Source organism: Geotrypetes seraphini, chromosome 12, assembly GCF_902459505.1.
Source record: "Geotrypetes seraphini chromosome 12, aGeoSer1.1, whole genome shotgun sequence".
NCBI lineage: Eukaryota > Metazoa > Chordata > Amphibia > Gymnophiona > Dermophiidae > Geotrypetes > Geotrypetes seraphini.
The window spans coordinates 110,583,067-110,594,595 of record NC_047095.1 but is presented as its reverse complement, the minus strand read 5'-3'; the positions used below and the strand labels follow the sequence as shown (position 1 = coordinate 110,594,595).

General features: G+C 42.7%; 1 protein-coding gene across 1 annotated transcript in view; it reads left to right on the top strand.

Annotated features, from left to right (window-relative positions):
- The first annotated feature begins 1,534 nt into the window (after positions 1–1,534).
- LOC117346297 (vomeronasal type-2 receptor 26-like) overlaps positions 1,535–11,529 on the top strand; it is a 30,411-nt gene continuing 20,416 nt past the window's right edge. Inside the window, exons 1-2 of the mRNA XM_033915697.1 lie at positions 1,535–1,701; positions 9,202–9,493. Coding sequence (XP_033771588.1) covers positions 1,535–1,701; positions 9,202–9,493 — 459 coding nt within the window. The remainder of the gene's footprint in view (positions 1,702–9,201; positions 9,494–11,529) is intronic.

Here is an 11,529-nt window from a genome sequence, read left to right as displayed (position 1 = left end):
CTTCAACTGCAACCCCCTATATTGTTGAGACTTTAAAATGCCAAATGATTGTGCAGCTGTGAAAAATCAAGCAGTTTTCCATTAGACATAACATCATCTAATGTCCGAATGCCTGCCTGCATCCAATTCTTCCAGGCGATCCCAGCACCGCCTATTTGAATCTTGGAGTTTAACCATAAGGACTACAAAGTAGATTTCATTATAGGAACCTCTGTTAGTTTGTCAATAAATTTAATTGTTTTCCATGTGTCCAATAAAATTATATTGTCCATAGCATATCTAGGTAATCTGATACTTAGTACATGAGATAATCGCTTAAGGGACATCATTTTCCATTCAAGATATAGCCAATCCGGCTGATGTTCCATGAGCTCAGGGAGGATCCAATACATACCTTGACGCATTATATAGGCTTGATGATACCTATAAAAATTGGGAAAATTTACCCCACTCTCCGCAATTTGATATTGGCAGGGGACTTTAATGCTGTAATAGATCAAATACTAGCTAAAAAACCTAGGATCCAATACTAGATAAAAAAAACCTAGGCTTGGATAATTTGGTAAAATCATGTGGTTTAAAAGATATTTGGAGGATTCTACATTTCAGTGATCGGGAATTTTCATTTTGCTCCCATGTTCATAAATCATTTTCAAGAATTGATTATGTGTTCTAGTACAGCAATTCTTATGTTCTTATGTGAGCCAAGTATTGGACAAGCAAGCCATTGTGACATCACTGATGAGGTTGGCTCTTAGGCATTGGTGGAATGAGGCATTATGACAACATAATCTCAGCTTTGGAATGTTGCTACTCTTTGGGTTTCTGCCAGGTACTTGGGACCTGGGTTGACTATTGTTGGAAACAGGATACTAGGCAATTCTTACGTTCTTATGTAAGGTGTATTAAAGACTCACCTCTTACTACACCTTGATAATTTCCCCCCTTTATATCAATCACAATCTCTGACTGGAGTCTCAGATGTATATGGACTGAATAACTGTAGATGGACAATCTCATCTGTTTTTGTTATCATCAGCTATCTTACTCTATTGTATTATTATACAGTATCCTGCACAAGCATTTCCATCAAATTAATATAATATGTTAATGAAGACATAAGCTAGATTATATTTAAAAGAAACAACTATACTTCATGGTAAATATAGATGTGAGGAGCAGATATCCCTTAAGGCTGAACCTCTGAGCAGCAGGATTCAACAGAGACCCACATGCTGTCCTCAAAGGCATCAGAACTCAACTAGAAATAGAGCAGTCATCTCACCATAAGCATATTCTCTTTCCTCATTCTCCTTGTGTGAAAAGGCACACAGGTCTACTTAATATTTTCCGCCTATCGTTCAGATATTCAATCTGATAGCACTATCAAGAGCTGTACCTCATTCCTAAAATACCCAACTAGAGTAGGAAGAAGGAACGGTATCAACGAGAAGCTTTTTTTTTTTTCGAATTGTTAGTGATGGGAGCCCATCTAGTTTTCACTTCATGGGTTCTCTGCGATATCCTGTGGAAGATGGCCGAGTGTCAGTGCACACTTAGAAACTACTTATCGACACAACTGCAACCAGGATATCACAGGGATGGGGACATCATGATTGGGGGACTCGTATCATTGGAAAACCTTTTTCTACTTGATCATCCATCCTTCACAACCATTCCCTCGTTTGAAGGACATGCTTTGTAAGTAGCATTGTGGCTTAGCTCCTCTCTGAGACATGCTTATGGCTTCATTTTGATTGTCACTGCATGAATTGGAGATATAACCAGTTAAAGAATGAGTGGCTTTCATTATGAAAGCTGCCCAGGGGAAAAACTGCTTGCTAAGTCTTCCATCGTGTTCTGTCTTTATTTTTCCCTTAAAATCATTGAAAAAATGCACAACTAACATAGTAACATAGTAAATGACGGCACAAAAAGACCTGAACGGTCCATCCAGTATGCCCATAAGTTATACCCATTTTAAAAAAATGCATGATTAGATTAACTTGTCTCTTCTTTGATATTTCTGGGCTGTAGACTGTAAAGTCTGGTATTGTCCTAGGTTCCAAATGCTGAAGTTGTTGGCCAAGCTCACTCCAGCCTAGAAGAATTGTTGTCTCCCCCAAGTCCTCATACCTTTCTGGCAGTAAAAATACACTTTTCTCGGTGTGCACTTTTTTTCCAGTGTGGGAAGTTTTCGGCCAGCCTTAGACCCTGGGAGAACAGATTGTGAAACGTGACCTCCCCATGCCTATCAAAAGCATGTTCAAAAAGGGACTGGATGACTTCCTGGAAGCGAAGGGGATAACAGGGTACAGATAGAGGTTTACCGTACAGGACATTGAGCGAATAGGGTATGGATATTTTAGGTTAGGTAGGGAACACTTTCAGGTCATGGACCTGGGGGGCCGCCGCGGGAGCGGACTGCCGGGCACGATGGACCCCTGGTCTGACCCGGCAGAGGCAACGCTTATGTTCTTATTATGTTTGAATTTTTATATTCCTTTATTGAAATACTTCAACTATTCGCCAAACTATGGGGTCCTTTTACTAAGGCATGCTAACCAATTTTAGCACACACTACATCGATTCAGTATGCGCTAAAGATTAGCACACGCTAAATGCTAAGGCACCCATAGCACGCGTTAAATCGGTTAACATGCCTTAGTAAAACGACCCCTATGATTGAAAAAAAAAAACAAACGAATGTCTTGTTTTTGAGGTTCTCTCTTTCTTAATGTCTTTGACACTCCTTTACCTTGAGATTTTCATTCTTGTGAGAACGCATGTATTGGAAAACGTGCATTATATCTTCCTTCTTTCGTTATTTACATCTTTTGCTCCTTCTGTCCCTCTATGTGTGACCCATTCAGTAGATCATGCACCAGTCTGGTCACTTTTAAGAACATAAGAATTGCTGCTGTTGGGTCAGACCAGTGGTCCATCGCGCCCAGCAGTCCGCTCACGCGGCGGCCCCTAGGTCAAAGACCTGTGCCCTAACCAAGACCCGCCCTACCTGCGTTCGTTCTGGTTCAGCAGGAACTTGTCCAACCTTGTCTTGAATCCCTGGAGGGTGCTTTCCCCTATGACAGACTCCGGAAGAGCGTTCCAGTTCTCTACCACTCTCTGGGTGAAGAAGAACTTCCTTATGTTTGTACGGAATCTATCCCCTTTTAACTTTAGAGAGTGATTTGAATTCCTCCACCCCCCAAATCTGATCCCGTAAACTATTAACCATTAATCTCTAACTATGAATGTCCCATTCAATTTGTAGAATTTTTCTAATTCATTGTAAACCACATAGAACTTCACGGTCCTGCGGTATATAAACTGTTATTATTATTATTATTATTACTGATGCCCGTTTGTACATTTGGTCTCCAGTAGCCAAGGGGTTGTCTTATCATTATCAACATTTACACACTGTCTTCCATTTAACCCTCCCAAAGGTCATTCCCCCATCTCCGAATTCTGCTTGTCACTGAATTTCTTATATGTTATGTTTTGTTTCATTTTGTCATCCATCAGTTCTCTTCATCTGTTCTCCAACTCCCCCTATGATAAGAAAACTCTTTCCTGCTTTACCACTGGACTTCTTTATGAACAGAGTAATTTCCTAAAAATTTAACCAATTAGCTTATACTGATTGCAAGAATCTGTCTTTTGGATCTCTTAAAATATTTCCCAGGTTGCAGCCAAATTTAGCTTTGCTGGTCCTAACTGCTAGAACATATTCTGAATGTCTCCTTATTGCCTTCAATCACCTATGTGACTTTGTCACTAAAGAAAATTATACATGGGTACATAGTGGGATTTCATATTCCCCGGGTGCAGGGGCCTTTTGTTTTTTTCACAGGGGTCAATTTTCAGTGGTTGTTAAGATATTCGTGGAGGATGTAGTAAGCTACACTATCCACAGTGAACTATTGCACTAAAGGGTAATGAGGTTGGCATACAAAACCCCATAAAATCCTAGTCAAACCCCATGAAACTCACTGAATCAGATATTGCTCCTAAATTTTAAGATTGGTTTTTTTTAATTGTCCTTTGATTCAAAAAAATTATAGCTTGTCATTTGATTCAAAATATTTACTTCAGATCAAGCAACCACCCAATCCCTGGGTTTTTCACCCACCAGGACTGATAGGTAACTGGTTTGGGGCATTGCATTCTGCAGTGTCCTTTTCATCTGCCACCATATGGAAAAAGGGTGACACCAGACAGAAAGGGTTACAAACATATCCAATCAGTGGCATTGCAAGGGAGGTTGGTGCTCCCCTCCCCCTTCTTCTCCGTTGCTTGAACACACTGCCCCTCCCACGGTGTACTTGAAATTTTCACCTGCTGCTTGCACAGGCCCCGGACATCACGTACTGGTCCTGCAGGTAGAAGGCGCTGCTCGCGGCGGTGAACATTTCAAGGGGTGGGTTTTGGCCAGGTACTAGTGACCTGGATTGGCCACCATGAGAACGGGCTACTGGGCTTGATGCACCATTGGTCTGACCCAGTATGGCTATTCTTATGTTCTTACGTGAGCCAAGTATAGGACAACTAAGCCATTGTAACATCACTGATGAGGCTGGCACTGAGGCATTGTGGAATGAGGCATTATGACATCACAATCTCAGCTCTGGAATGTTGCTCTGATTGAGGTTCCGGAATCTTGATATTCTTTGAGATGCTGGAATATTGCTACTCCTTGGGTTTTGGCCATCGTGAGAATGAGCTACTGGGCTTGATGGACCACTGGTCTGACCCAGTAAGGCTATTCTTATGTTCTTACATGGGGGAAGGGGGCATAATGGAGCAGAGGCACCAACACTGGTGCCCAGGATGGTTTGCCCCCCCCTCCCCTCCTTACTATGCCATTGCATCTGATGTAGCAGTATGTAGTGTACCAGTAAGATGCTCCATGTAGTGATGTGTTTCTGTCATTAGCACTCCTAGCACTGATCCATCACACATGTAATCCCTCTGGGGAATATGTAGAAGAGAGTCTGAGTAAGCTTTCCCAGGGAATTACTGAGATTGGCTAGGCTATTGCCTGAGCAGAGGGGGGAGGAGCGATGGCTGTCTGGAAAAAGTGGTGAACCCAGTGGATTGATATGTTATGTTCCCCCAATCAAACAACTATTCTATACTCGAAACACCATCTTTTCCGCCACAGCCCCGCCCTCTGGAATGCTCTGCCATCACACCTCCACCTTAAAAACTCCCTCGACAAATCCAAAATCAAACACTTGAAACTTTTCTAGTTCAAGACGCTTACCAAAATACAAGATAAGATCCTTTCTCCAATTACATCTAACGATTAACGAGAACTGGTTTTAAGAAGCAACTTCCCCTTCTCCTTCTTACCTACCTTGAATTTTTCTTTTAATTTCAATGTAATTTTGAATCTTTCCCTTCCCCAGTCCCTCCTGTACCAATTTTGTCTATGTTCTTGTCTATGTCCTGTCCACATATTGTCCCTTTTCTACATTTATTTTAACTTAAATTTTAGCATTGTAAACCGACCAGATACTTGTCAATGGTCGGTATATCAAACTGTGAATAAACTTGGAAACTTACCCCCTCTTTTACTAAGGTGCACTATGCTTTTGCACGGTAACTATTAGCACATGAATTATCAAAAGATTATTGTGTCATCTGGAAGATCTTTACAGACGCCGAACGCTGGCCTTTCTGACAAAGATCTCAACCTGATAATTCGTTGCTCCCCAATATGTACCTTTTGTCCTGCATGACATCATTACTTGTCATCCAATCACCTAATAGAGGCTGGCCTTAAGTTTGGACAAAGAAATTCCTTTACATGTTTTTCAAACTCAAAGACAAAGTTTTTAAAGTCATATTTTTGTTTACATTAATTTCTGAATATGCATAAACATATTATAACATATCCAATATCCTTTTTGTCATGCTCAAAAAGGTGAAATCAAACAGCTTGTCTGTGTCAGATGCAAAACTTGCTTTGGAAAACTGACAGTTTCAAGTTTCACTGACACACACACAGAAGACCCAGATCCCTTCCTATACTGGAGGTCAACCTAGCTGACCTTTTCTGGGCCTCTAGAGGATTTCCATGGTAACAGTGTTTCTGGCTTTAACCTAACCATTTCCAGATGTTGCCTCTTAGGCTCCCTTTAAGTTTCTTTAGGTTTTAAATATATAAAATATGTTTTGCAAAACCAATTCTCATGTTCAATATACATTTATACACATACTCACTCACATTCGTTCAGGGCCCCTTTCATCCATAGATCCACACAATATATTTCATTCATATTTAATGCAAGAAAGCTTTTCTTCTATGCCCAGTATTGGAATATTAAATCAAGCTACCCAGCTCAAGCACATTTGTTATCAATTAGACCATGAGGCTCAAAGCGGGAAACTGAACAAAGACACAGAAGGGACATAGGCCGAACACAAAATGGAGTAAAGCCAAGCAGAAGATACTTACAGAAAGACAGAGAACCAAAATGGAGTCTTTAATATCTCTATGTATGTTACGCATTACCTGATTTCCTCTATGATCTGGCTTAATAGCAAAGTACATAAAGAGAATATTATTATGCTTTTCCTTAATATTAATCTGTAGTGTGTTTTTCTGGCCTTGGCTACATCCATATTCAGATTTTTATTCACCAACTTTTCGTATGCTTCTATTGGGCGTGGCCTTAACTAACACATATGCTTGTATCTAACTAGAGTTACCCAGAACCATACGATAAGCAGGCATTTTTGTAGAAAAAACTCCATAAAATACTGCACCGTCATGTCCTGCACACTGTCCATTCCATTAACATACCATAGCGCCCCCTACAGCCCACGAGTGCCACTGTTCACAGGGAGGTTCAGTCCTGAGTCATCCTGGCGGCTAGAAACACAGAAAAATGACAGCAGATAAAGGCCAACTGGCCCATCTAGTTGGCCCACACACAGCATCCGCTATCTTCTCCTCTTCCTAAGAGATTTCATGTGCACGCCCTACACTTTCTCAAATTCAGACACAGTAGAGGTGTCTCCTCTACCTCTACTGGGAGATTATTCCACGCATCCACCTCCCTGGGAAGAAACTACCCTGTTTTCCCTAAAATAAGCACTAGCATGGTTTTTAAAGATGCTCCTAATATAAGCCCTACCCCAAAAATAAGCCCTAGTTAAGATCGACCCCTGAAGCCCCCTCCCCCAAATGTCCCCGACATTCCCTGACTCCATCCCTGACAATAGTGCTGCCCAATTTGCTGAAAAAAAAAATCGGACTCGTCGATTCAGCAACCCCCACCCCTGCTGCTTTAGGAGGCCTCGGAGCGCAGGTATGTCAGGAGGGTTGGTGCACAAGGGATGTGTAAGAGGGGAGGAATGATGCTACACATGGGAAAGAAAAGAGGAAGAATTGGGGGAGAGGAAGGGAGAGATGATTGTTGTACATGAAAAAAATAAGACATCCCCGAAAATAAGCCCTAGTGCATTTTTTGGACCCAAAATTAATATAATACACTGTCTTAATTTCGGGGAAACACAGGTAGGTGGGATGCTTGCCTGGTGTGAGTGTAGAAGCCCTGGATTGCCTTGCCAAATGGGATGGGATTGGAGGAGAACAAAGGACTGTTTGGACTCTTGTTAATAGGTGCACTTTGAGGATTACCTCTTACATGAACCATATTGGAGGTTTACCCCAATGAAATACCAACAGGGAAAATAAAATATATTGATCTGTTACCTACAGACTATGGTGTCTGCTGAAGTTCTTCTCGTAAAAGTTCATAAATTTAAAATCATTCCTGGAATGAGAATGCATTTCTCTTAAGATTGTCGCATAGAAAGAGAGAGAGAGGTGGTGTATTAAACCCCAAGGCCTACTGGGATTTAACACAGCCCTGGCTTGCACCAAACGTGACAATCAGAACTCTGCTTAATATAGCCTGGTATCTGGTTCTCATCCCAAAGAGTTTGGTGGTGCCCCAGGACTATCCAGAAGGGACCAGGGTTGCAAACAGATTATTACATCTGTCCCTTGACTGCACAGAACCTGTGAATTGTGCGTCCGAATATCCAGTTAAATGGAAAAACGCACAACCTGCGCACTTGTGTCAACAGAGTTTCCAGACACTGATGTACTAACCAAAAGGGTTTTCTGTGAGTTTTCTGCCATTCTGCAAAAGTCAACTATAGCTACCCAGAAAAAAGAGTTAGATAACAAACATTTGCATGAAACTTTAGAATTGTCAGCGTCACCACATTGAGGCTTACCCTCTCTTTTACTAAAGGGGCGCTAACCGATTAGCACGCGGTAAACGCTAACGCAATCAAAGATTAACATGCATGCATTAGCGTTTAGCGTGCGCTAAATCGATTAGCGCGCGCTAATCGGTTAGCGCCTCTTAGTAAAAGAGGGCCTTGCCCCCCTCTTTTACAAAAGCGCGCTATGCTTTTTAGCGCGTGATAAATATTATCACGCGCTAAACGCTAATGCGTGCATGTTATCCTGTGGACGCGTTAGCGGTTAGCAGACGCATCGATGTAGCGTGAGCTAAACGCGCGCTAAAACGCTTAGCGCACCTTTGTAAAAGAGGGTCTTAGTGTCTTTTTGTGAAAATCTGACCACCAACTCATTTTCAGAAACTGCATCGCAGAAAGTCATTAATGTGGTGGAGCAGTGACGTAGTAAAAGGGGTGAGGGTGGGCGGTCTACCCCGGGCGCCATCTTGGTGGGGACGCCGGCACCCGTCCTGCTCTCCACCCTCCCACTCTGTCCCGACCTCCCCACCATGCGCACGAGATCCTTCCCTTCCCTCATACCTCTTTCATTTACCCGGCACAAACTGGCTGCCCGCATCGGCGTTGGCTCTCTGTGACGTCACTTCCGGGTCCCACATCTAAGAAGGGAGGTCAGAGGGCGAGCAGACACGATGCGGGCAGCAAGTTTGCGTCGCTGCTCATGCTTGGAAAATTAAAGAGGAATGGGGGAAGGGAAGAAGAACCACCGCCCCAGGGGCCACTGCGTTGGAGTAGGCACAGAAGCTTACTTTGTGCTAAACCTGGAGTACGCATGTTTCCTTTCTGTTAGCAGACAAATATCCTTTTCTACCCCTAATACTCACCACATTTTATGTTTCACCTCATGTCTATGTTTCTATATTTTTTTTTAGTTTGATACTAATTCACATTTTCTGTCACTCATTGCTTTTAAAGTCCTATATCCTTGAACTATTACAACTTCCTGGCTTTTGTGTCTGCGGTGGAGGAGATTAACGACAGCTCGGAGCTCTTACCCAACCTCACCCTGGGATTCCACATTTATAACCCTAACAGCAACTTATTCTTAACGTATATAGCTGCCATGAATATATTTTCAGGAATGGACGCTGGGATCCCAAACTACAGCTGCAAAACATCCGGACCACTGGCTGCTGTCATTGAAGGTCTTCCGGCTGAGCAATCGAGTGAGTTTTCCAGCCTTTCCAGGATATACCACTATCCACAGGTCAGGGAAATTTTTTTTAAATTTACTTCACACCTTCACCATCAAGCATCACCTCTCTTTGCCTCTCCCCCTCCACCATCCGGTATTGTTTTATCTCTCCTCACTATCCCATCTCCATCCTGTATCGTCTGTATTTCTGCCTCTCTCTTTTTCTTCCAGCATTGTGCCATCTCTTTCTTACCTCCCCGTCACTACCAGTAGCATCCCACGGAACAACTGCTGTTCCCTGAAACTACTACTACTACTAATTATTTCTATAGCGCTTCCAGACGCACGCAGCGCTGTTCAGAGTCACAAAGAGTAAGAAATCAGCCCCTGCTCGGAAGAGCTTACAATCTAAACAGGCAAGATAGACAAACAAGATGTCATGGATACAGTTAAGGGGAACGGTTAATCAGAAGGCTGGGTTGGAGGTCAAAGGGGAGTACAGGACAATCAAGCCATTGTGACATCACTGATGAGGCTGGCTCTTATTGGTGGAATGAGGCATTATGATATCACAATGTCAGCTCTGCTTCCCAAAGAGAAACAGGATGTCATGGATACAGTTAAAGGGAACAGTTAATCAGCGGGCTGGGTTGGAGGGCAGAGGAGTAGGGTTAAGGATTGAAAACTATAAAAAGGTGAGTTTTCAGTCTGCTTGTAAGCAAGGGAAGGGGCCTGACGGACAAACTCGGGTAATTTATTCCAGGCATAGGGGGCAGCTAGATGAAAGGAACAAAGTCTGAAATTGGCAGTGGAGGAGAAAGGCCCTCTTTTACTAAGGTGCGCTAATGGACGCATTAGCGCTTAGCATGTGCTAATTCGATTTGGGCACCTAATTTTCTTTTGAGTACCTAAAGAAAGGTGTCCAATTGTCCTGTGCCAGGTCTTCGTATACTGTTTATTGAGAGGTTGTGACAAATAAATTCATAAATGAACCTCTGAAAAGATTTCTTTCCGTGCTTTCCACCCTGGCTGTCATTTCTTTTTAACCCATTTGAAAAGAGCAGTGACGGCATGAAATGTGATTCCAACTATCCACCGTTTGCAATGTTTGTTCCGTCATACAACTAGCTTTATATAAATCCTGAAAAACTGGTGGCACGTCAAAAGTGCGTCGGACGTTGGCGTACCGACAATCCCGTGCTGACATCTGTGCGTACCGATGCATTTTGCCGGTTCTGCTGCTTTCACAGGGTGCTACCGCTGGGGTGTGTGTATGTGTGGGGAATCCCCCTACTACACTGAAAACTCCCGAACAGCGAGAGAACGGAATTTTTCAGTGTACTGGGGGCGGTTCCCCCTCCCAATCCCCCCCAAATGAAATGCGACCAGTTCTAAGTGTACTGGGAGGATTCCACCTCCCCACCCCCCCTCAGAACGCTAACAGTTAGGCGTGAAAGCGGCAGCGTGCACTGGTCCTGCGCACTTTCGCCAGTGTACCGAAAAACTGGATGCAAGAACAAGAAAACTCCTTCATATCCACCAGGTAATTTGTAAGAAACAGTGTATATGCAGACATAGGCAACTCCTGTCCTCGAGGGCTGGAATCCAATCGGGTTTTCAGGATTTTCCCCAATGAATATGCATTGAAAGCAGTGCATGCAAATAGATCTCATGCATATTCATTGGGGAAATCCTGAAAACCCGACTGGATGCCGGCCCTCAAGGACCAGAGTTGCCCATGTCTGCCTTAGATGATCAATTCTATAAAATGGCTGCTAAATCTTTAGATTACTAGCACATAAGTGCTAGCAGGGTACCTAAGTACTATTCTGGAAATATCTGCTTAATTTATGTAATTTATATTTGCAAGGGAGATGTACACAGAGGAGGAGCATAAGGTGGGAAATCCAGTGGCTTTTCTTTTTTAAGAATTCAATTCAGGCTATGATCAGAAATCCAAGAAACAACACATGCTGGTTTAGAAACGATCATATCTTGAAAATATGAAACCCAAATATGAGATACTGATATTTGGAAGTCATCTACATATTACGTAAAATGAAAATCCTAGATCTTGTAATAGGGCGGGGAAAACTTTAAAAAAACCA